Raw genomic sequence first — 27531 nt, 5'->3', positions numbered from 1 at the left:
ACAAAGGTATTGTGAATTTGTATTATAAGAACTTTGTGTATAAACTCATCTAAGAATGTGTCTCTATCATCTTAAGAATGTGCCTTCCTCTCAGTATCAAGAAATAATGAATGGTCCTTCATTATGATAAAAGACTGAAAATCCTCATCTCAAAAATATATGTTAAAGAAAGATAACGTTTATAGAAACATTCTCAGAACTGTCAAACTGTATAAATGTCCATCTCTCTATCTATATATCTATTCCCCTCTCATCCAAGTGTAATACATGTCTCTATTAAAATGTCCCTGTCTCTGTATTAAAAATGTACCCTCTTTATATATACGCGATATATCTGCACACCAACATGAACACTCTAAGACGAACATGCAACGACAAATATATGTCGTCATCACTAATAAGAACTACATAACAAAAGGTCAAGCCTGTCAAAACATGGAGCCTCCCCAAGACAAGAACCATTCATTTCAATTGATGCAAGATGGGGATCAGAACATTGATGATGTAAAAATAGAAGCTTGGTTTTAGATGCATTAAAAGTAACCAGACACCTGTTTCCCCATTGTACTACATACTCAAGGTCAGAGGAGAGCGCATCAGAGAGAATTTGGTTGTTTACGGCTTTTGATATGCTGCCATAGATGCTAGTGTCATCAGCAAAAATGATGTAAGGATGTGATTTGGAAGATCATTAATGCAGATCAGGAAGAGAGTTGGACCCAGGATGTATCCCTGAGGGACTCCAGCATTAATACTATGAGCTTCTGATTTCTGTCCATCAACCACTACTCTTATGAACGTTTTTTTTTTTTTTTTTTTTTTACAAAGGCATCACCACATTATCAAGGCCCAGAGGCCACTCAAGGATAAGGGTTAAAGAGTGTACAGTAGAAATTGGTCAATATAGTAATCATTAGTAATGAAAATTTGGTAAATTTAATAACTTATATGGAACGGCTCATCAAGAACTTATTTACTTTAGACTTGAACACAACCATATTGTAGTCAGCCGGAAAGCAGGAAAACGGAAGACAATTCCACAGGCGTGCAGTTCTAAGAAAGAAGCTTTGTTCATGGAATCTACGTTTAGGTTTAGGCACAGATAAAGAGTGGGGGAAATTATTGATAGTGTTTATAGCTAGACGAGTGTTTCTTGTGAAAGTTTGGCGAGGGGGGACCATAGATTGAAGCTCAGTTGAACACTTTCCATGAAAATAACGATACATCAGAGACAAACTCGCAACATCTCTTCTATGAGATAGAGGTTGCAAGGAGGAGAAAAGGACATCTCCTACGAGGCTACGAAGTCTATTTTGAACTCTATCAAGGCAGGACAAGTCCTTTCTAGCAGCTCCTGCCCAGATGTGGCAACAGTATTCCATCCTTGGACGTACCTGGCTCTTATATAGATAGAGAATAGCATCAGCAGTGAGATATCTACCGGATCGATAGAAAGATCCCACCATTTTTCCAGCGGCCTTGGCAACAGATTTGATATACGTGTTCCATTTAAGATCAGGAGTAATGGTCAAGCCCAGAAGCTTGTCAAAACTTGAGGCCTCCTGAAGACGAGAGCCATTCATTTCAATTGATGACAAATGTGGATTAGAATGTTGATGATGTAAAGAGAGAAGCTTGGTTTTAGATGCATTAAAAGTAACCAGCCACTCCTTTCCCCATTGTACTACGTGCTCAAGATCAGAGGAGAGAGAATTGGAGAGAACTTGGTTGTTTACTGTCTTAGATGTGGTACCATAAATGGTAGTGTCGTCAGCATAAATGTCTACAAATGATGTAAGGATATGATTTGGAAGATCATTAATGTAGATCAGGAAAAGAGTTGGGCCCAGGATGGATCCCTGAGGGACACCGGCATTAAATACTATCAGAGAGAAATGATTTAATAATTGAAAAGATATTTCCAGCTATACCATAGCTGGAGATCTTGTGGTAAACCTTTATGCCATACCCTATCAAAGGCCTTTGATATGTCAAGAGCAATTGCCCTAGAAAGGAAACCTCAGTTGAGAGTTTTGCTAATCCCATAAGAAATAACCGTAAGCACATCTGCTGTAGATCTAGCAGAACGGAAACCATATTGCATGTCACTAAGAAGGTTATTTTTGCTGACATGGTTGATTACTTCTCTATTTAACACAGTAACTTAGTCATGATGCACAGGAGATTGGTCTGTACTTATAGGGAGATGACTGTTCACCTGAATTTTTAAATAGAGGGCATACTGATGAGATTTTCCATGGTGTTGGGAAGCAAAGAACAGGTACTGCATTTTGATCTTAGAATCAAAGAGGAATGAGAAATACTAAGCTCTAATTGGCTGAGTATATTATGTGATAGGTTTGAGAAAGATAATTTTAATAAAATTAGTGGTGAGAAATAGAAAACTAGATGATCAGGCTTCATTCTTCATGGTCACCTGGTGGGAATAACCCAGATTAAATTCAAGATGACGATATTTAAGTAAAATTTTAATTCAAAACTTAAATAATTTGAAAACTTAATTGATTCAATTACCATGCATTTGTTTACTAATATGAAAAGGTACATTAAAATTTCTATCTCTTACGTGTTCTCATTTGTTTACTAATATGAAAAGGTACATTAAAATTTCTATCTCTTACGTGTTCTCATTTGTTTACTAATATGAAAAGGTACATTAAAATTTCTATCTCTTACGTGTTCTCTGATATTTGTTTTATAGAAAAAAAAGAAGTTGATAACTTAAATATCATTTAATCAATAAATAAAGGAAAATACATTGAAAATAATGTTTCTTACTTTTGAAATGAAAACATATTATCCCCCTCTAGAAAAAAAAACAAAACAAAATTTCTCTTTTTCTTTCTTTCCTATACAGAATTTTAATATGATAATGCAAAGGTATTTCAAAGCCTAATGCTTCTCATCAGAAAAAAGATGCTAGATAACACATTAGAGATGCAACATTTACAATAACTAGGAACGAAATAATGAGGTGTGAGAGGAAAAAGGGTAATACACTATTGTGGAAGGGAGGGGTAGGAGAAATACAGTAATTAATGCGATAGAGGAAGACCTAGGTATAAAAAGTTTACTTATCCTACACCCCTAATTTATATAATTTCATTGAATAAATGATTAAATCTATATGCATTTGTATATATTTTTGTATTGTCGTTCTTTTATTCTTTATCTTATATATATATATATATATATATAACTCGAATGACCTTGTAACGGGTGTTGTAACCCAACATCCGGTTTACGACTTCCGGTTGTGCATGTGTACATAAACAAACCCATAATAGCGTAAAAAAATAAACACAAATTGTATTGTTTTACTGTGTACGTTTTCAGCATCCCAATTGTTTTTTTTTTGCATTTAAATTATCCAAATAAACAATTGTTAATACTTTCTGCATTTTTTTTTTACATCGTTCATTTCCGTATTACATTTAAGTTATTTTAATGCAATTTTCTTACAAATAAATCTACTTTAACCAGTTGACAACCATAAGAGCATTTTACAACGGCGATTTACCCACTGCCTTCTTTCTTTTTTTAAATTTATTCTCCATTTTTTAATACACCTTTCTTAAAAAACATTCATACATTTTCTTCTACACTACCAACATAAATAAATAACCCCGAAAATATATTTTTTTTAATTTGCATTACAAATAAATAATCAACGTGACAATAAAACGTATTGTTTTACTATGTACGTTTTCAGCGTCCCAATTTTTTTTCACGTTTAAATTAAAAGATATATCAAAATTTGAATTTAACTTTAAGTATTATGGTACCTGTTCAGTGCACATTTATCTATAAGTATAGCAAACCACTTATAATTCAATGGCTGTAAGTTTTTTTTTTTTTTTAAATAAACAATTATAAACAGAACGACTCATAGAAATCTATCTATATTCTTTTTTCATTTTAATATACTTTCATAGAAATGTTTCTGTTATGTAACAAACAATTATTTTCTTTACGTCACAAGTGTCATGCTTATACATTAATTCCATAGCTAATATAACATACTGACTCAACAGGTCACGGGTAGTCTAGTATATATATATAATTATATTCATTTTTATACTTACAGACACTAGTGATTCATGCTTTCACAATCATCAGTGCAGGAAATGATGATTGTTACTAATCGGGTGATTTAGACCCAGTTACAAAGTCACCATTGACTCTCTAGAAAATGTTTTTTGAATGTTCAAAATATTTCTCTTACCTGTTCAGAGTCTCCAACCACCGTTTCAATTTCATCTCCTATGACAGATTCAACTGTTTCATCATCTGCACGCTGAGTCAAACCTTGCTGTTTGATTATATTTAATGCCATTTTCCCAGCTTCTGCAAGGATCAAAATTTAATATAATTATTGAAACAAATCTCAAAAAGCAGTATGGTTTGTAATGAGATTGTCAAATAATATTAAAGTAAAATAAATGAAAAAAATTTATGACATATATTATCATCAGGTGTTAAAAAAAATGAGTTACTAATGCTTTCAAAAATATATGAAAATATATAAAACTTACTGTGTTGAAACATAAGTTTACATTGTGATGTTATAATAGACCCCTTTTCAATTTCTTGTTCTTTCTCTCAATTATTTACATCATTCCATTTCTATTACTGCTTCTCTTATTCAACCACTATTTACATTATTTGCCCTATCTTAAACATTAATTTACAAATTAACAGTGTACACAATGACAAGCAAGAAGGCAAAATAACAAAATCAATTTCATAGTTTACAGATTTGACGATATTTGCAAAATATATACAAATAGGACAAAATTAATTTATAGAATAATTTATAGTAAAAAAAATGTGCAAAATATTAGCAACAATTTGTACAGTTGTATGTGTTAAGGAGAGTGCTCAAAACTAGCAGCCTTGTGCTCAACTGAGGCAAGTGCAAATGAAAACTAAAACAATATGAAATTGTATTCATTCTTTTTGTGGACTGTTATCCTCATAGTCATAGTTGTTGTGTCACCACATTTTGGCCAATTCATCCTCTGGTCTCCTTTCGTGATTAGCCAAGACAGGATAAAAATGTTGAGTCTTGGCGCAGTGGATAAAGGCGCTGAGTCTCTACGGTTTCAAGTGAGCATGGTCTGAAGATAGCGGTTTCAATTCTACCCAAAGCAGGCCAGAGGATTAGTTGACCAAAACTTGGTGAGACAACAACAACTATGGAAGGCAACTATTACTGGGGATACAGTCACAGTTCCTATCCCGTCACAGTTAATCACTTGAAGAAGGTCAGAGGATGAGTTGGTTGAAACATGGTAAAAACAACAACTATGAAGATGAGGATAACAGTCCGCAAAAAAAAAAAAGAATGGAGACACAAATTAATCATCTCAAAGGATTCCAATAAAAATAATATGAGATTGATTTTTAAAACCGGATATAAAATCATAGAGTAAAAAAGTGGAGTTGCTAATGAATTTAAAAGTTAAAGTCATCACATTCAAGTGCAATCATGGAAGAAAATGAGTAAATAAAAGTTTAATTGTCCGTTTTCTTTTTCTTAAATTGATCAGCAAAATTTGTGTTTTGACACCACATTCCACTTTAGCTGGGGCACATACCAACAAAGACTGAACGATAAACTAAAAAGATTTATTATCAGTTTATTTGTCTAATATTGAAATTCAAACTGATTATTTCACCCAACCTTACAGATGGTATTCATCAATACAGATGACTGATGTGATGATAGATTTTTAATTAAAAGAAGAAGAAGAAGAACAGCAACAACAAAAAAAAAAACGCCATTTGGGATAATTATTTTATTATTCTCAGATTCAGCTCGGATCATTACAAGAACATTTTCCCAGCTCCAACCTGCCATGAAAACAAATCTCCTACTGCTATGGTATGATGGTGATCTACCCTATTTAAGGAATAGATGGACTCATCTAAAGACTATGAATAGAGTTACAACAGTGTTGTGGCAGTTATAGCCACAGTATCAGATAAACTTTTTGTAACATACTATTCTGTATTTTTGTAAACACTTCCTGTGTCGTCTTAATTATTATTAGTCCTTCAAGGTAACAGCACTGGCAATGAGGATTTAAACCTGCTGATAAAATACTCAAACTTATTCAGACCAACATAACGAAGATATTGTAATGTAACCCACGTTTTAACTTGTAGACACCATCACAAAGGAGACAAAGACAAGGAATAGGAAAGAAATTCAACTTGCTGTTTCAGGTTTTAACAAAAGGACCTTTATTCCCCCTTGTCTCGGCTGTGACATCACACACATGTCTCTTATGTGATCGTGATCATTGTTCTGTGCACACGTTTTTCGTTTTATAATTTTTTCTTTTTTCCTTGTCATGACGTCACATCACACACAGTTCAGTCATTTGCTGCCATACACATCTGTGCTCTGTTACAGTATGTCGAGCAATTCTGGTAACAAGGAATTTGTACATGAAAATAACTTAGACTTATGCTGCACACAACATTTAAAATGAAAACGTAGATTTATGTTGGTTACAACATAACCATAACTGGAAGGTTCAATTCAAATTTGTGTCGGAAAAAAATTGAAGAAAAATTTGTCATTTCTGAGTAAGAGAAAACAGTTTTCAAATTAAGTTTTAGAATTTTAAGATTTTTTTTTTAATCTTTAGTTGTCCAAATGCAAAGGAAAAAAATGAAAAAAGAAATCAACAAAAAAGTCAGTTAATATTTTCGATTAATCAGAAACACAAAAATAACTTTGAACGAGCTTATTCATTTTCTCTTGCCGAGAGATTCCGAATTTATCCGTCAGTAAGAAAAACTATGACTGTACACATACACACACACACACATTAACATGCATACATACATAACATGAATATGTTAGACTATTTGAAGTGAAGAAAAATGGATGAAGTTAAAAATATTTTAGAAATTTTCTGGCACCAACAAGATCGGCAACTGCAATTGTAGAAAGAACAAGGGGAATATCAGAAGAACATGGATGCAGAAATAATTAAATATCAAAAGAAAATGGAAACACAAAAGCTTCAACTAGAAGAACAATTCCAAGAACAAGAGAAAAGAATATCAAAAAAAAAAATCTTCATTGCAACAGAAACAGAAAAAAATGATACAAATTATTTAAAAAAAGGTAAAAGTACATATTTTTTTGGAACACTATAGATAATTTTAATCACAATCCTGAAAATGAGATGATATGAGAACATTTATAATACAAACTATGCGAATTGGACTGATTTTAAAACGGTTAGTTTGCTTTTAAGAAGATTGACTACTGTTGAACATACCAAATCCGTAAATTATATACTACCACAGGAAACAGCAACTTTATGTTTGTTGAAGCGATACAATTATTGACAAAATTGTTAAGCCCTAAAACATATCTCTCACAAAAACGTAGAAATGCATGAATCTCACACAGAAAGACAAAGCCTACACAACTTTTGCTAGTATAGTTAACAAACACTGGGAAGATTTCAAGCTGTTAGGGACAAAATTTTAAACGTGAATTTAATGCGTCACTGAATACTTGTCAGTCCATCAACATGAAACTCTTGGTAGAATTCAATTTTATCTAGTACTCTAATTTGGTAATCCAGCACTCTGGCTAATTTTTCTTGAAAACCTAGTTTATATATATATATATATATATATATGTATATATATATATATATATATGTGATTTTATTGCATGAGCTTGAAACCGGTTATAAAAGGCCTTCATTAAAAAAATGTAGATTACTTTGTCATTACCTGTAAGAGCAATGCTTTGTCCACTTTCGACAGCTGAAGTTATGATACCAGCATCATTAGTAGAAATCATAGTAATACCATGACTCTCCAGCCAACTCACTGCTTCTGCCGTACTGGGATCTGAAATAAATATGAAGTTGAATTAAAAACAAAAATGGCAAAAAGAAATACGAAAACCTATAATTTTATTTACAGACTTCTAACTTTTGATCCTGCAAACATGGGAGTGTATATAGTATTCCGAGAGACACTAAAAGAAAAATTCTCTCTCTCATAATTGAACAAATATATTTTGGAACAGAGAGTAAAGAATACGAGAAGAGCTGACTAAATACTCACTTTGAGCATTAAATGGTGCCGTGGCCTCAGCAAGAACAGCGAGAGTTGCCAAAACAGATGTGCTATTTTGGTCAGAGTTATCTGAATAGCAAGAGAAAAAACACAAAGAGGAAATCAATGAATGTTTGAAACGACACAGAAAATGGCGGTTGAAAATTTCTTCATTTTTTTATCAGCTTTATGTGCCTACATAATTAACAGTGACAAAAGTAGGCAAAATGAAAATATATCATAGCATGTCCTGTTCTGGCAGCAAATATGTCAAACATATAGCTCTCATAATTATGTTTAATCTGGCTTGCAATTCAATCCTCTGCCATAGACTGAGAATGTTAGACATTATCAGAACAAATTTCTCAATGTTTAGACCATGAATTTGTGAAGTTAAATGTGGTCTTTGGTAAGAAAATAATTTTTTTCCTATGTATCCTTACAGATACCAGCGCAATATTATTGATGAATGTCAAATCATTCAAAATGTAGAAACCAAGGAATTCAAATCCTAAATCTTTCAGCCAAGAAAATAGATTGTACAAATCCATATGTAAACATTAAAACACATTGATAAAAAATCAATGACAAATGTTTGCACATCTAATCACAAACCAATTAAATTTTAACAAAAAAAACAAACAAAAAGAAAAACACCAATTAAATGTCAATATTCACAAGCAGTCTACATATCAGATGTTTCTAAAAGTACATAATGCTGGGAGTTGACTCCTGTATACAAATCAGCATAAGAAGAAAAGAACATAAGATTAAAAGTTTTCTTTCCTACCTTGCAAAGCAGCATCACTCGTGCATATAACTGGACCAGCAGTTGTCAAGAAAATATCATAGATGCACTTGTATACAAATACTGATCATACAAACAGTATCGTTCAATTAATCTTTATCTCTTTTTTTGTTTTGTTGTTTTATGAACTCTGATACTTGGATAGATAGCTACCTCAAAAGATATATAATAACATCTCACTTTACATACATCATGTTGCCCTCTACCAGTATTATATATTACAACGATGACGACAATGGCGGCCTGACCGGTAGGTAGCTCTTTCTTGACAGTGTAGAGTTGAAGACATTTTGTGCTAGGGTCTGAAACATGACAAGTAGGTACACCATAAAAGTTTTTCTTTATTTTTGTTTTTTGAAATGAGTGCAAGTCTAAAGAAGCACCGTTTCTTTTAAACTTCATTTGATTTGTTCTGCTCCACCAGTTTTGACTTCTTACTAACAACGTCATCTAACTTTCTTGACGACATCAAAAATGTTTCGTATTTCTGCTTTCTTAGTTAAAAAAAAATAAAAGCTGTTAAACTTGATCTATTCATCCTCGACAGTCGATCACTGCCTACAGGTTGCCTTGAATTGTTTCAACACCAACGTGATATATAACGTGATATATAACGCGGATAAACATTTCGTACAGCTTCAGAGTGAAGATCACATTGGCTTTTTGTTTTGCTTGGTTTTGAATAAAAACATCATCATCATGATCATCATCCAGTTTTGGTATTTAAAATGCTACGAATGTCCAAGAGCAGGCAAAAACAGGCAATAAGCTGTTTGTAAAATTTGACCCAATTCAAAAAGTTAATATCAACCACAATTTATACAGTCAAATCATTTCTTACACATTCAAGTCGAGTATTCATTCGATTTCACTGTCAAGTACCTGGAATATCCAGACGATGTCACATTATTATTAATCTGATAAATTAACGTAAATCATCCGTCGGGTCAAAATAAGTTCTGCTATTTATCTAGATATATTACTAAAATCTATATTTCGCTGAATCTCTTTGTTTGTCTGTTCGACTTTTCTCAGAAACTACTGAGTCGATCTGGCTGAGAATATATGTACCTCTGTAATGACAAAGTGCAGTGAACTAAGTATTGTGGTATCTGTTCAATGCAAAGTTAGGGATTAATAGGGATTAGTAATTAATAAAAAAATTAGTATAAACTTAATCATACTCAACAATCAATTTGGTAATTTTATGTCAATGGGTTATAAATTTTGCCTGTTTTTAATGGGCTAAAATGTCTAGTTACATTCGTAATTGAACTTTTCATATATATCTTGTCATTTCTGAAGACTAATAGCAAAAATAAAAAAACTGTTGGCTTTTTATTATAGAGTGGAGAATTTCTTTCTGAATTTCAAGTAGCGAAATAAGTCTAAGATGGTTATCTGACTTTATATATACATATACTAGCCTGGGTGCCCGGGTGTTTTGAGGTGTGTGTTGAGCAAAAAAAAGTGGCAGGCAGGCAGGCTCAAACCCGTACCACGAAGGCGGAAAAGAAAGTGAAAGAAAATCTGACGTCTTAACTGATGTCCCCATGGTGCGACCAAAAGTAAAAAGTGTTGAAATTAACCGAAGTCAATCCAACAGTGACGATGACTTGCTAAAATGTCGGTGAAAAAAATTGACCCCTCCTTGTACAAAACGGTCAAGTTTAGGGTGAAGGAATCACTGTTTTTTTGCCAATTTTTTGATATTTGCCGTCCGAGACGTCAAGCTTCAAAATGATACTGATCTTGCCAGGATCTGTCGCCTCTGTTAAAAGTTTTTGCGAGACACACAAACACACAAACATACATACATTTAAACAGACAGGTCAGATTTATATCATTATATTTTTATTTTCAGAAAGTTTAGATGAGATAAGTCATTGGTACCATCGGTTTAAAACCTGATAATAGAGGACCACTTTAGATCCCCATATTAAGCCCTCTACATACATTAAAGATCTTGTGCAAATCTCATTTTTTGAACATTAAATTTCAAATGATAACATTTAAAAAATTGTCTATTTAATATTTTGGATGCTAAAGAAAACAAAAGAAAAAGAGAACTTGTATATACTTAAATGCTTCTGTTATTTATTATTCTAATATATATGAACTATTTATCGTGTCACCTACGAAAAAATATGGTTTATTAAATTCATTAATTTTAAATTTTTTCTGGTCTTAAAACGGAAGTGTTTTTATCCTAATTCAATTTCTAAACTAGTCTAAGGGAGATAACTTTGTAAAAGCCTGAAGCCTAATTCAAATTGATAATTATTTTTATTTAATTTTTTTATTTTTTTATTTTTATTTTTTTTTCTTCCTTTGAAGATTGTAATGCTGGGTATGGGGCAGCCAAACCAGCTGCCAACATTGCCCCGCTTTTTTATTGAAACCAACCGAGAGCTCTTTTTAGTATCCTCGCTGTTCCCTTAAGTGCAATTGTCTGAATCTCTTTTGCACTTGGTTCACCAGGAATATTAGTTAGGTAGAACTTCAGGTTCTTCTTCATAAGTCCTGTGGCACCTATGATAACTGGTATGATCGATATCCCCTTTAGGTTCCAGTTTCTTTTCATATCATACATGAGACCTTGGTATTTGGTCTGTTTCTCTCTTTCAGCTCTGTTAAGACCGCCATCATTAGGAACACTCACTTCAATTAAGGTTGCAACTCTCTCTGACTTATTCCATATAACTATGTCAGGTTTCACAGCAGCATTTTCAAGGTAGGTGGCTGTAGGGATTACATGGTCGTAATGTATGGTATATAAATCATTTCCAACTGTTTTTTCAGGTTGATGTTCCCAGGACTTGCTGCTACACTGGATGTTTAATTTTTTACAGATGATCCAGTCTTCTTGTATATGTACTATATAACACATTTATATTTTCCTTCAACCGCATTGTTTAATATAGGTCAAGTGTAAATTTCTTTTAAATAGTCTGAAGAAATGTATCTAATATCAATTTTAATTATATTCCTCAAAATTTTATTCTAAAAAACTAATCCATAAGATTGGATGAATTTATTAAATTTAAAATCAATATTAATATTAACTCCAAATTTAAAATTAAAATTTAAAATTGATTTTAAAATGAAAGTAAAAATTTATATTTAAAAATTTTAATGTAATCTTTATTATTTTGAGAAATGCTTATCTAAGGAAACGGTACACTATATTAAAACCTTATAATTATATTCCTCTTTTTTTTTTTGATAAGCTATTCAATATAATAAAATAAAATATAAAATTTTAAAATAAAAAAATTTGGAATTCAGGTTTTGTCTTTTTTCTTTTCAGCATTGCAAAGCAAGCAGTGTTTCAATTCTGAGGAGTTGTTCATACTCCTCAGAATTGAAACGATTTTCAATCTGCAATAGTAGGAAGTACCATATTCTACAGTTAATTTATGATTCATGAAAAAGCTGTTTAAATGTATGGACTGAATGTCTGAAAAGTTGTATGCACAGAAGGAGACCACTACTTATAATCTGGGGTGAGAAAAAAAAGACAAGACCTGAATTTAAAAAATGTTTAATTCTATTTTTTTATTATATTATATTGAATAACTTATAAAAAAGAAGAAGAAAAAAAAAAGAATATAATTATAAGATCTTAGTATAGTGTACCATTTCCTAAGGCTAAAGATTAGATTAAAATTTTTAAATATAATTTTTTATTTTCATTTTAAAATCAATTTTGAACTCAATTTTAATTTTGGAGTTAATATTAATTTTAATTTTGATTTTAAATTTAATAAATTTGTCCAATCTTATGGAGCAGTTTTTTAGAATAAAATTTTGAGGAATATAATAAAAATTTATATAAGATAGTTTTCTTTAGGCTATTTAAAAGAAATTTACATTTGACCCATATTAAATAATGTGGGTGAAGGAGAATATGTTATATATTACATATAGAAGCAGAATAAAGTTTAATAAAAATAAAAAATAATTATTATCAATTCAAATTAGGCTTCAGACCTTTATAAAGTTATCTCCCTTAGACTAGTTTAGAAATTGAGTTAGGTTAAAAACAATCCCGTTTAAGATTGTAAAAAAGATTTAAATTAATGAATTTACTAAACCATATTTTTTCATAAGTGACTCGGTAAATATTTCACATATATTAGAATAATATATAACAGAAACATTTAAGTATATACAAGTTCTTTTTTTCTTCTTCCTTTTCTTCAGTCCAAAATAATAAATGGACAATTTTTAAAATTTTATCATTTGAAATTTAAAGTTGCTTAAAAAAAATGAGATTTGCACAAGATCTTGTAATGCATACGTTTCCAATTCCAGTTATAAATCAGATGAGTATCGGCTGAAGAGAGCTTGATATGGGGATCTAAAATGGTCGCCTATTATCAGGTTTAAAACCGACGCTACTGATAAACTTTCTGAAAATGAAAATGTAAATAATATGCTATTATTTTTGGAAATTTTCCTTATAATACAGCACTCTGCTGGAATCCTTTTTATCTAAGTATATATATATATATATATATATATATATATATATATATATATATATACATACATATATATATATATCGTCATTTCGAAAAAAGTCTAAAATGGTTGTCTGACTTACTATCTGCTTTTTCGTTTCCTCTCCCAATTGAAATGTTATAAAAAAACGTATTTTACTCACTACCTTTTGTGTCACAATATGGAAGTACATTTATTTAAAGTCTATTAGAAGTGATCGTTGTGATCAAGTGGAAAATTCTTTGGTTGCACATTCTTTTTCTTATCTCATTTGTGGATCTGAAGATGGTACTAAAACATTAAATAAAGCACATTTCAAATAAAACAACTTTTGCAGTTCTTAACTATATCATACCTATATTATATTTATCTTCCTCTGTATGTCTATCTGTCCATTCCCCTTTATCTCAGAAACTATTAAGCGATCTGGCTGAAATTTTGTATAGACCTTTGTTATGATAAGGTGCAGCATATTAAGTACTATGGTATCCATTCGATGTACAGTTATGGATTAATAGGTATTAGTATTTAATGCAAAAATGAGCACAAATTTAAACATATTCAACCATCAATCTTGCATAAGTACTCATTCTAATGGGCTATAACTTTTGCCAGATTTTAACAAGCTAAAAAGTCTAATTGTTGGATATTTTCCCTAATTTCCTGCATATTCTAGTAAATACATATTCATAAATGTTATAAAACAGTTAATCTTTAATCATGAAAAATACACATCTTTAACGTACAAATGCATGGTAAGCAATTGCTACAAAGATGTGAAGATTTTTTCATTATGGCTGCGTGAAACACATAACTAGCAATACTACGAACACAATCTCTTGCCATACACATGCCTAACTGATCTATTTCTTTTTTATTAAATTTATTTATTTAGGTATAATTGCCTTGATTTTTCAATACAGTCATCCTAGTCAAATAAGGTGATTCAACAACATACACTGGTTTCAAAAATTGTTCAAGCTGCACCAGATGTTCAAAGTATTCATCTGCTTTCCATAAAATATTAAAGTAAAACCCTTGATGAATATATAAGACACATTCTTCCTCGGCTCTAAAATTTTTGTTATTCACAAATAAAAAAATTTGATTACTATTGATTAAGCACCAACTTTTCAGTTTATAAACATTGTTTTTTTTTTAATTACTTGTTCACTTTTAACTCAGATTTCAGTTTTCTAAATTTAAATCTAAAATAATTTTTTTCACGACATTGGTCATTGAAATAATCTTGCCTACAAATGCTTTTTCTAAATTTACAAACAGAAGAAAATCTTGCATAAAAAATTAAGATTCTTGCCCAGAAATCCTTTATATTAAAAACAAAAAATCTACAAAAATCTGAAAATGCAAAAATATATTAAAAATAAATAAAAAATTATGTGAATTGACCAAATAGATTTATTTTATAAAGAAAATCATTTTTAAACAATTATTAGGAATTTGTAAACATTACAATGAAAATCTCACGTTTGAACTATTGTTGAGTTATCCACCTTGTTTCTTAAGATTATTTTCAAGATGGTGATGCAAGACAATCATTCCTTTGTTACTCATAAAATTTGATTTTTTTAGTTAAAAATAAAACCAGTTGATCAACTAATGTGATTTTTGGAACATGATATTTTCATTTCGTTACAGGTATATAATCATAGAGATTTTTTAATATAGAGAACTTGATTATATTTGGTTTGATGTCTATTCTACATGCAAGATGGAATACGTTTGATAGCTTTAAGGAATTCATCTTGAAACTAACCTATCTCTGGCCTTTATCATTTTTCTTCTCAAGTCTCTTCTCAACACTTCCTGCTAACTGACCCTGCTACCTCAACTGTTCTACATCTACTAAGTCAAGAACTCTCATCCATTCTTTCAATGTGACCATACCATCAAAGTCTCCAGTTTTGTATAAATTTCCCTATACTATCCAAATTTAATTTTCCTCCCAGATCATCAGCTCTATGTCTGTCTGAAAATGTGATGCTTAATCCATAACAATCCAAAGATTAGAAAAAAATAAGTAATAAAAGTTTGTGGCTTGTACTCACCTGATTTATTTGGTGACGTTGAATTGTCTACTAATGTAACAGGTAAGACATGTGATGCGCTCTCTTTCTTAACGGAATTTGGAACAACAGTAGAGTTGGATACACTGGTAATTACATTTGATACTGCAGGGATTTCTTCGATGACACTTGCATTGATTGCTGAGCTCAGCTCATCAGTCGTTTCTATCGTCACCGTTTCACCTTCGGTCAAACCTGTCAAGTCTGGGTTATTCTATTCAGAGAAATAGAGAAACAATTTTAATTCATAAAATAACTTTCATATAATGTTGCAATCTATACATACACATATATGCAATAACAGATATTTTGTCTTATATATATATGTTTTTTTAAAAATATAATTATCCACTGACACATGTTTCGTCATCTACGCCTCATCGGAATCAGCCACTCTGATGAGTCATAGATGATAAAACACGTGTCAGTAGATAATTATATTTTAAAAACAATACATATGCCGCTCCCCATTTGGGGGTACCAAATTGGTCAAAGGGAAAATTATTCCCAACTCACATTTAGGTAAAAATGCACTTTCGTATAAATAATTGAATTACTTCAAAAAGTATTGCAGTATCGCTAACAAAAACAATAAACAACACACACACACGCATGTATTAGTCTAGCAGCACTGAAGAGCTGTGATACAGTGAAACAGTCTGTCTGTGAATAACTATATGTATAAGTTTACATTTTATAAATGCTCAAATTAATTGATTATGAATTTTGGAACACAACTGTTAAGTGTAAGTGTGGGTAATGTAGGCTATATTTAGTTTTATGAAAAGAGGGCAAAGTTTTTTTTATAATAATTAATTATTCAATCCAAACAAGGCATATTGCTACGTGGAACATAAAGGGTTACTATTTGGGACCATATCTACAGGGATACTATGTAGGGGGTTGAACAGCGAGATGTCTGTTCACATTACATTTAACTTTCTACATGTTAGTATAGTCAGGGAAGCAGTAGACCGGGAGGGAATTCCAAAGTCTAGAAATCTAAGGGAAGAAACTAGAAGGTTTTCCAGCATCTAAAGATCTCTACAGTGATGGGGTGAGATTTTTCTGCTTGTTAGGTTAGTCGGAAGGTATTTATGTTGAAGGGGCACGAGTGCAAGTAAAGGATAAAGAACGCAACTATTTGATTATATTGTTTAATACATTGTTTCCAAACATTTTTACCCCTCTTTATTTTTTTCTTGAGCAAAAAACAATAATAATCACTATGTGTAACTACTTACCATGCCGAGTTGTAAGAGTTGAAGAATATCTGTTCGTTCATTTTCTTGAGCAATTTCAAGTGTGGATCGTTCAAACTGCAAGGGAAAATAATAGTGCTATTAGAAATTAGAGTTCAAAACTAGCATAAAATTTTGACAAAAGCCAATTAAGAAAGTCAAATGAGATTTTTTTTTTTTCACAATTGGAAACATAATTTTTATTAAATTCTTAACGCCTAGACAGGGCCAAATATTTCTCAGAAGTGAAGATGTGAAATAAGGGAGGATATTGGAAAAAAGGCTTTGTCCAGTCACAAGAGACAATGGGCACCCTCTCATTCCCCATGCATTAGTATTTAAAACAAACATAACCTAAGGGAGAAAAGAATAAATTTGTTAGTCAAAATCGAATAGTGATTACTCAAATTGCTATTGACGACAAATTCTAAAAATCTGCAAAGAATGTTTTATATATTAGATATTTAGATATTACATTAGATAAAAGAACCAACTTATTGTTATTAAAAAACTTTGAATAAATTGACAAAACTTTTTTTAGAACATATTAAGATGCAAAACTTTTATTGAAAGAAGAAACAAACATCATTCAAATTTCTTTTTTCTTTCTTTTATTTATCATTTTTTTTTTATTATTCGTCATCTAGCATGGCTAGATACTTCAGCTGTTAGTTTTAGCAAGAAGAGTAGATCCAACTTACCTTATCGTCCACATTTATATCTGCTCCATTTTTAATTAACAATTCTACTACGTGTAAATGTCCTTTCTCTGTAGCCCAGTGAAGGGGTGTCATTTTAAGCTGGAAAACAAACAAATTAAAAAAGTGATTGAAAGGGAATTACTGAAAGAATAATAATTTACAATAATTATAAATTTCTAAATTAGAAAGAGACTTTTCTATGGCATCCTTTTTGGGTTATTTAATACTGAAACCCAATACTTATTGTCAACTATTGCATATGGTTGGTAAATATTTTACTTATACATGGAAAGAAATTGTTTATACAATTTCCAGTGATATTAATACATAATTGAATACAATTTAAATGTTTTGTAGCTCCCCTCTAAAGAAAAAAAAAAAGAAATGGTTTGGTTTATTCTGGTTCAATCATAGAGAAATAATAAGTATAAGATCACAAACTGTGGTTATTTGGATAAGTGACTCAGTTTAGAAGTAAACAGTGTTAGTTCAGATGTAGTCTCATGTATTAAACTTTCTGTGTAACATGTTATTCTGAGAAGAAACAGTGTTAGATGAAAACTGATATCAATTAATGAACTGATGGCGGTGAGGTGAGGACAGGAAGAGGACTTGGTAAATAGAGGGGGAAAGCTTTTTTTTCTGTGAGAATATGTTTCTGAGAGATACAGTTTGATCAGAATTAGGATGCACTATATTTGGTAAGGTTGAAATATGTTTTAGAAATGTCTCCTTTGTTAGATATCAAAGGTTTTATTCTGGTGAGAGTTTTAACTTCCCAATATTTAACTGTGAAATAAATTATAGATGTACTAATCCCAAATAAAGTTCAATTGAATACTACTTCCTTTCAGTCATAAGATAAACTGATTATTTTTTACTTGTTTTATAAAATAATTAAAAAGACATTTTGGTACTTCTGCAGTTCATGAACAGGAGCATTGTTTGTTGCAAGTGAAACTAATCAACATGACCAAAGATTAATTGCAAGTTGCTGTCATCAAGATAATGATTTAAATTGAGCATATTTAGATATGTACTCATTTATACATTTTATATATTAATTCATGGTTTGTACATTAGTATGTTTACATTTTTTATATGTGGCTGTTTTTGTGTCTAAATGTTTTAAATACATGAATTGCTGCAAATAAAGTGGGTTCTCTCTATCATGCTAGAAAACTACTTACACCAGACAATATCCTATATTTCTACAAAGCCATCATTCGTCCATGCAGTATTGTTACCATATCTGGACTGCTGCATCTACCACAAGTCTCTTCCTCTTAGACAACGTTCAAAAAAGGGTCTCCAACCTAATAAGTACTGCATTGTCAACTAAACTCCAACCCCTGTCCCATCACTGTAATGCTGCATCCCTGTGTCTGTTTTATAAGTATTTTCATGGAATATGCTCTGATGAACTCGTAGCATTGTGCCCCTTGACGAACATACTTCCAGCTAATCTAACAAGCAGCAAAATCCCACCCCTTCACTTTAGAGATCCCTAGATGCTGAAAAGCCATATGCTCTAATATTTTCTTCCCCTTGAACTGCTAGATTTTGGAATTTCCTCCCAGTCTCCAGCTTCCCTGACTGTACTAACATGAAGAAGTTTAAATAAGTTTAAAATAGTAGCCCCTTACATCCAAATGGCACTGAACCTTGTTTGGGGTGAGTAAGAGTAAAAGAAAAAAAAAACAAAACAATTAAAAAAACGTATAAAATATTGCGAGCAAAGCAATCAAGTTAATGGTGTAACAAGATTTAGGATTGAAAAATGATTGCATTTGTGTAGCTATTCACCATATTTTTTATTTTACTTACAAGTTCTCACAAAAGTTATTATTACTAATGATCATTCACTAGCAAAACAGGTGGTACTCCCTGTAATCTGAATGACAATTTACATTACGTATAATTAGTGATAATAATAATGATAGTGATAATAATAATGATATTGATAACAATAATGATAGTGATAATAATGATAGTGATAATAATAATGATATTGATAATAATGATAGTGATAATAATAATGATAGTGATAATAATAATGATATTGATAACAATAATGATAGTGATAATAATAATGATAGTGATAATAATAATGATATTGATAATAATAATGATATTGATAATAATAATGATATTGATAACAATAATGATATTGATAACAATAATGATATTGATAACAATAATGATATTGATAATAATAATGATATTGATAACAATAATGATATTGATAACAATAATGATATTGATAACAATAATGATAGTGATAATAATAACTGAAATAAATGTTGGATCATTCGGAACTGTGCCACACTACAAACTCAAGATGAATAATGTCTGAATAATTGTGTCAAAAAAATGTTTTAAAATTAAAAGTGTAAAAACTCACCATATCTTTGGCTTCGATGTCTGCTGAATTTGCCAGTAATAAGTCAACGATGGTGACATGTCCTTCTTGCGATGCTACATGCAGGGGTGTCCGATCAACTTTTGTACGAGCATCACGACTAATTCCAGCCCTGAGCAAAACTTCAGCAGTTTGAAAATGTCCATTTCTGGCAGCAAAGTGTAATGGTGACATCCCTAACTGTTAAAAATAAGAAACAACAGAAAATAAAAAAATAATATTTGGTTTGTAACCAAGTTACAAGGTTGGCAATTTGTTAGGGGAAAAAAAAAATCACACAATTTGTTTTTTTTAATAATTTCACATATCTTTGGAATAAATTACCCAATCAGGTTAAAATAAAAATTGCACTAGTGTAGAAAAGTTTAAAAATAAATGCGATGAATTCAGAAATAATGCTAAAAGAATGAATTTGTGGTGGTCTATTGGATGAAATATTTAATAGAATTTAGTCTGTGTATTTCTGTTATACATTATGTGAGAATGTAGGTAATAATATATTGACTAGATATGATGTATTAATAATTATCAAAATGAGAAATAAAATGTCATTAATTTTTTCTTTCTTTATTTCTCTGTTTGATGTCATTCCTTACTACCAGGTCCACTCGTTTGAGCCCTTTGCAGACAGAATATAAATCAAACAAAATAAAGGCCTGATAATATGATTGTAACTTGATGAAAACAGCAAGGAACCAATAACTATCAAAAAATAAACCATTTTAAATGGCATTTTTTTTTAATTAATAAAATTATGTGATTAAAATATATACAGTATTTTTGTAAAAAGAGCAGATAGTAGTTAACTGCTTGGTCACTTTAATAAATGAAATTTTCTTAAATATAAATATTACTCTTATTATCAAATATCAGATTTAATATTTTTATTCAAATTTCCAACTGGATACGTCTTTATTATTTCACGACTTTGTTTTAAATATGTTTTAATGTCATCGACATGACAGTGTACTCACCCAGTCTGTCGTAAAAGGTGCACCATTGGACATCAATGACCGAACATCATCGGTGTCCCCCCTCTTGGCAGCATCCAGCAGACGTTTACCAAGTTCTATCAAAGACATGCTTGTTTGTTATTGGCACTCTCTCCCTCTCTCTCTCTTTGGACAACGAGAAGCACAAATTTATGAAGGAAGAAAGAGTTAGCTCATTTAAACCAGCTGAAAAGAGAAATAAAACAAGTAATTTAATAACGCTTAAAAACTCCAAAACTATTGATAAGAATTGAACCAAATTTGGTATGAAGCATCCTTGTTATGCCAGATAGGGGTCAAAGTCCAAATATTGCGAATATTGTTACTACTACTAATGATATTGGTTTGTGTTACTGATCTCGCCAAGCATACAATATGATGAAATTAACAATCTGTACTTAAAAAGCAAAAATATACAAAAAGCTATGTTGATGAATGGAAGGTCTCAAGTGTTAAAAAGAACAGAGAAATTATTGATGGTATGAATGGATGAAAATTTGGGAAGCTGATGGTTCATTTACTTATGAAGTATTAGAGTATACTTCACAAAGACATGAATATTAGTTAAAGCAGTCATTAGTAAAATGCAAACATCATTCATAAATACAACATTCAATTGTATTCAAAGGAATACATCCTCAACAACAAACTCTGAATTGTCATTTTAAATATTCAGCTTTTGGGATGTTCAGCCTAACCTAACTCATTTAACATGTTATTAGCGATAGGTTCAGCAATAATGTACAATATATTTTTATATCATACTTGAATACAAATGCGGCCCAATTGCACATGACAAAGTCCAAAATTAAAAAGCTTTGTAAACAGCAGTGTTAGTCCTTATCAGATTGAGATAGGAATCAGCTCAACTCATTCTGAGAGTTGATGGCTGCGCTAAGGATCTCTGGTGAGCTCAAATGACCTAAGGGGAGGGGACAATTTAAGATAGCTTATAACATACAAAGGATGTTATAAAAGTAATACCTCTTATTTTTTTTATTTCGCCTGAATGGGTCAGAGGAGATTGCAAATTGCATTGTTACGATGACTGAACTTATGCATTCAAAACCAGGAAGTTTCATCTCTCTGTTGCAGATATTGACTGTGTGAAACTCTAAGAAAGTAATCCCTGTCATGGATGTGCATCAGAAACAGAGATGCGTCATTGAATTCCTCCAGGCAGAAAAAATTCAACAGATCAACATTCACCGGGGCCTGTTGAACATTAACAAAGCTAATGCAGTTGAGACACAAGGCCTGATGATGCTGGATTTCAAAAGAATTCATAGTTGCAGCATGTATGCACATATGTAGCCAATAATGTTCGTATAATTAAAGAAAATACAATATATATATAACTATTCAAATATATTTTTAGAGATGGCACCCATCTCTACTATTACTGGCTAAATCCATCAGCTGCTCCCACTTAACTTTGCTGGGGTTTTTTTTTGTTTTAAGCTGTGAACAAGTTTGAATGAATTTAGAAAAGATACTCATTTTGTTATAGTTCATTTAAGGTTTCTGTTTTCATCAATTTTATTTTAAAATCAAATAGTAACTATAAAACAATATACCATTTTTCACTCTAAGCAAAATTTTCTTTCTTAATCTGTTATTATTATATAAAAGGAACTTTGACTATGCGTCCGGGAGTTCATTCCCTATGGACTCCAAAACAGCTAGGCCGATTTTTATGAAATTTCATATGAACATACTTTATTTACCTGGCAGTCTGTTTAGGTTTTGTATTGGAATGTCTTTGATAAGTAATGATAATCAAAATAATCTGATGAAAGAAGCAACAGGCGATTTTGACCAAAGTTAACACCTTACACAGCCTAACATCACAAGTGCATTTGAGAAGTTTTATTACCACACAAGCCAGAAGGATTTTTTGATATGACAAAGATGCATTCGAAATGAATGTTTCTGTTTAGAGTACAAATGCACCATGATAGTTGACTTTTTCATTTTAAACTTTCATTCAAGCCATTATACATAAATTTTTTTTAGAAAATCCACAGTTGGTTCTCTATTGTGCAAAGTAGACAACAATATATTGTGGACTAAGTCACCGTGGGAGGTTTGTGAAGCTTCCTCTCAATGCACCGCAATGGACCTCCAACTAGAGTAGGCAATCAATCAATTTGATTGAAAAATAGTCGATTTCACAGATTTTGATGACAATAAAATATGGAAGTGTAAAAAATTTATTGATCATCATTCAATCCTGAGCAACGTCGAGTATCCCTGCTAGTAAATAAATGAAAACAATTATATGATAAGTAAAATATTTTATTAATCATAGACTTAAAAGAAATGCATCCACCAAAAAAAATGATTGATATTTTCTGGTTCCACAAATACTGTTTCATATTTGCTGTAGATTATCTACCACAAATACTGTTTCATATTTGCTGTAGATTATAGATTATATCTACCACAAAAATCTGTAAATAGATACATGATAGAAAAAAGGGGGGGGGTATTAAAAATAAGTAAAAGACTTGGTTGGTTCAATATGTAGAAATAAAATCACTGAGTAAAATTACTTTCCACAATTATTATTTAAAAAAAAAAAAAATTTCATTATGTGTATAATAAGTGTTGAAGTGTTTAGAGATTTCAATCTTTTCAAATGTAAACCGGCTTTATTGATTATAAATTTCAATATTATTCTTTAATTAAATCAATTATTAAAATCATTTGAATTTCTGTCCGGATATATATTTTTTTAAAATCAGAGTTGCGCCCCTTGTTTTATTTATACTTGGTAACCTGTCTCCCGGCGCTGCCCGAGAAAGTAGATTAATTAAAGAAATTTCATGGCCAATCATGAACTATTGAATTATTTACTGCTATGGACACAGACTCCACAATGTTAATGTAAAATAGCACCCATAAAAGTAAAAAACTGTGCATAGTATACAGTCCAACCACCACATCCCACCCCTAGATAAATATTTTTGTTTTTGATCTTTACTTTGTCTAAACGAATATAAAAGTTTTGTTGTTTATGGATACTTAGCCCCCCCCCCCCAAAAAAAAAAAGATCAACTGAATTTCTTGTACTTTTGAATTCACTATTTCCTATTATTAGTATTTTCACAGGGAGATAACGATGGTTCAGTGGTTAACGACACAGACTGATGACTTGGGTGTCCCAAGTTCGAATCCAGTTCATACCATAAAAATCACTTAGGATATTGGCAATCTTCACATGGTCCCTCCCATAAGTATTTGATGTCTTTCTAGAAATAATTCTGACTAGAAACCTATCATGGAAACCAATGCACACAATAAAATCTTCAGATTCATATGATAAGTATTTTCACATATATCAAAGACTCTGTTTCCAATTGCTTTTCTCTCAAGTATTTTAGTTTAGAATTATAAACCTATATAACCAATATAAAATATAATTTTAATTAAATGCTTAAATCAGCTATATATTCATTTTATGGGTTAGGGTTTGTTTTCAGCATCACAAGTTTGGTTAAGACATTTGCTAATGCAATTAATTGAAAGCAAAATCATTTGGTGAGTTTAGTTGTTATATAGTCGACACCCTTGTAAATAGGTCTTTCACCAGTCTTAGATACACAATGTTTGATGTTAAAGAGATTGTAGAATCTATCCTTCAATATCCTACATTAAACTGTCCAAGGCTAAAGCAAGCTTAAGTCGAGATCAACCACTGCCAAGGATTGTTCTGAGGACATGTTGATTGTCATGGCAAAAGCACAATGTAAATGGGAACTGAAACCTTTTAAATTGCAGAATCTGATGGAATAATGGTGTCCACTTGTTGCCACACCAGTTAGCATGACACCTTATATCATATGAGGTTGCATGTGTTTTTTTTGTTTGTTTTTACATAGGCATCACCAGTTATCAAGGCCAAGAGGCCACGAGGATAAGACTAAAGAGTGTACAGTAGAAATTGGACAATATAGTAATCGTTAGTAATGGAATTTCAGTAAATTTGTAAACTTATATGAAATGGCTCATCAAAAACTTGTTTACATTAGACTTGAAGACAACCATATTGTAGTCAGTTGGAAAGCAGGAAAATGGAAGACAATTATATAGGCGTGCAGTTCTAAGAAAGAAGCTTTGTTCATGGAATCTACGTTTAGGTTTAGGCACAGATAAAAAATGGGGATAATTATTGACAGTGTTTTCTGCTAGATGGATGTTTCTTGTGAAAGTTTGGCGAGGGGGAACCATAGATTGGAGCTCAGTCAAGCACCTGCCATGAAAACAATGATAAAGCAGAGACAGGCTCGCAACGTCTCTTCTGTGAGAAAAAGGTTGCAGGGAAGAGAAAAGGACATCCCCCACAAGGCTACGAAGTCTATTTTGAACTCTATCAAGGCAGGATAAGTCCTTTCTAGCAGCTCCTGCCCAGATGTGGCAACAGTACTCCATCCTTGGATGTACCTGGCTCTTATATAGATAGAGAATTGCATCAGCAGCGAGATATCTACTGGATCGATAGAAGGATCCCACCATTTTTCCAGCAGTCTTGGCAACGGATTTAATGTATGTGTTCCATTTAAGACCAGGAGTAAAGGTCAAGCCCAGAAGCTTGTCAAAACATGAGGCCTCCCCAAGACAAGAACCATTCATTTCAATTGATGCCAGATGGGGAGCAGAGCGTTGATGATGTAAAGATAAAAGCTTGGTTTTAGATGCATTAAAAGTAACAAGCCACCTCTTTCCCCATTGTACCACTTGCTCAAGATCAGAGGAGAGAGAATTGGAGAGAACTTGGTCGTTTACTGTCTTAGATGTGTTACCATAGATAATAGTGTCATCAGCATAAATGTCTATGAATGATGTAAGGATGTGATCCATTACAGAACCTTGGAGCATCAAGATTCGAGAGTAATGTAATGGGGTATAGCAGGCAATTCTAATCAATTTAAAAATTCAAGAACCTGTAATTTCATCAAACAGTTGAATGATTGATGACATATTCAATGCAATTTTTAGGGGCTAAAATTGTTCTCTCTTTTAGCCATTCAGAATTCATCTAGTTTCTGGCTGTATTTGGGTAAACTTGCTGCTATGTTCTGTGAATGATGAAACAATGAATGCAATACTTGGAGTAATAATAATCTTGCCATCATCTATTTTTAGAAGAGGCAGACTACCTTACCAAAAAATAAATTAAAATTTAAAAAAAATGAGGGATTACTTTTCAGTTTAAAAAATAGAAAGCGCCCCCATTTTTATTTCTATGTAAAATGGAAAAATAAACTTAAAATTAACACTTTCTCCTGTTCTCATCTTGAGTATCATTTCAATAACGTTTTGGTCGATGTAACCTCCAACCTTCTTTAGGTGTATTTTGTCAAACTCGGGAATTTAGACAGAATTTCAAATGGAACCCTTTATTTACTTCATGGGGGTAGCATGTTCTTGTTCCATCAACCATAACTGGATAGAGGTCCTAAGTAATTCACAATTGTATTTTTCGGTTGCTCACACTGAGAATTGAGAAGGTTGGAGGTTACATTGACCAAAAAAATGACACTAAAAATGAGAACAGTAGTCTGATGAATCCATAAAATGAACACTGTCCAGGAAGTAGTTGATCATTTTATGTTAAATTTATATCAGAAAGTAATCTCCCACTCTTAAAATATTAGCTATTTTTTTTTATTCCTTTTTTTTGTGAATATTTTTTCAGGGTAGTAATTATGTGTATTTTTGAGATGAGGTGTTTTCATTTATTGAGATTGTCGGACTGACTTTCTCATCTTGGTTGTTATAGTCACAACGTTTCGGCTGTTTTGCCCTCCGGCTTTCATCAGGTGTTTTGTATCGAACTGGGGAACCATTTGTTAGGAGTCTCGAACCCAACCCTTTTTTATTATTATTACGGGGGTATCGTGTTCGGACTTCAGCTAGGCTTTGGGACATAGTTGCTGATTCTCTGTTTTGAATGTTACTTTTCACTGCCTTCGTTCAGGATTGAACTCAGCACCTTTAGGTAACTGTAAAAAGTGACATATGGCCGAGTGGTCCTAGACGTATCAAAGTTTATAGTTACGCAAAGGTGCTGAGTTCAATCCTGAACGAAGGCAGTGAAAAGTAACATTCAAAACAGAGAATCAGCAACTATGTCCCAGAGCCTAGCTGGAGTCCGAACACAGTACCCCCGTAATAATAATAAAGGGTTGGGTTTGAGACTCCTAACAAACGGTTCCCCAGTTCGATACAAAACACCTGATGAAAGCCGGAGGGCAAAACGGCCGAAACGTTGTGACTATAACAACCAAGATGAGAAAGTCAGTCCGACAATCTCAATAAATTTTTTCAGGGTGTTTACATGTACGAGGGGCGTGCAATAAGTAATGCCCCTGACCCACTTCCAGTTGTCTGATCTAGCTGAAATTTTGCATGTGCAATGATGCATAATCTCTACGGGTTATGTGGCAAATTACAGCTCTGAACTAATTGTGGTTTCTGTTTTACAGGTGTTTGAACTGAGTCAGGTGTGAAATGGAGCCTGTTGAATGTCGAGCAGTGATCCGGTTTTTGTATTTGAAAGGACGCACACCGCAGGAGACTTTTGATGAAATGAAAAAAACTTATGGTGATAATGCCCCATCATATGACCTTGTAAAACGCTGGCATCGTGA

General features: G+C 31.8%; 1 protein-coding gene across 3 annotated transcripts in view; it reads right to left on the bottom strand.

Annotated features, from left to right (window-relative positions):
* LOC145288721 (uncharacterized) overlaps positions 1-27531 on the bottom strand; it is a 58115-nt gene that overhangs the window by 13804 nt on the left and 16780 nt on the right. For 2 of the 3 annotated variants that reach the window (XM_080136352.1, XM_080136351.1), the window contains exons 2-9: positions 20858-21061; positions 19866-20063; positions 17462-17560; positions 16764-16838; positions 15502-15733; positions 8128-8208; positions 7789-7908; positions 4247-4368 (exon numbers count right to left, since the gene is read on the bottom strand). In XM_080136352.1, coding sequence (XP_079992478.1) covers positions 4247-4368; positions 7789-7908; positions 8128-8208; positions 15502-15733; positions 16764-16838; positions 17462-17560; positions 19866-20063; positions 20858-20965 — 1035 coding nt within the window. In that variant the 5' untranslated portion in view covers positions 20966-21061. The remainder of the gene's footprint in view (positions 1-4246; positions 4369-7788; positions 7909-8127; positions 8209-15501; positions 15734-16763; positions 16839-17461; positions 17561-19865; positions 20064-20857; positions 21062-27531) is intronic. The other variant, XM_080136353.1, reaches the window with a different exon arrangement.

The sequence above is a fragment of the Euprymna scolopes genome, chromosome 2 (genome assembly GCF_053919585.1).
Source record: "Euprymna scolopes isolate OS-2025 chromosome 2, ASM5391958v1, whole genome shotgun sequence".
Lineage (NCBI taxonomy): Eukaryota > Metazoa > Mollusca > Cephalopoda > Sepiida > Sepiolidae > Euprymna > Euprymna scolopes.
The sequence above is the reverse complement of the archived record's forward strand: the minus strand, read 5'-3'. Positions and strand labels throughout refer to the sequence as shown.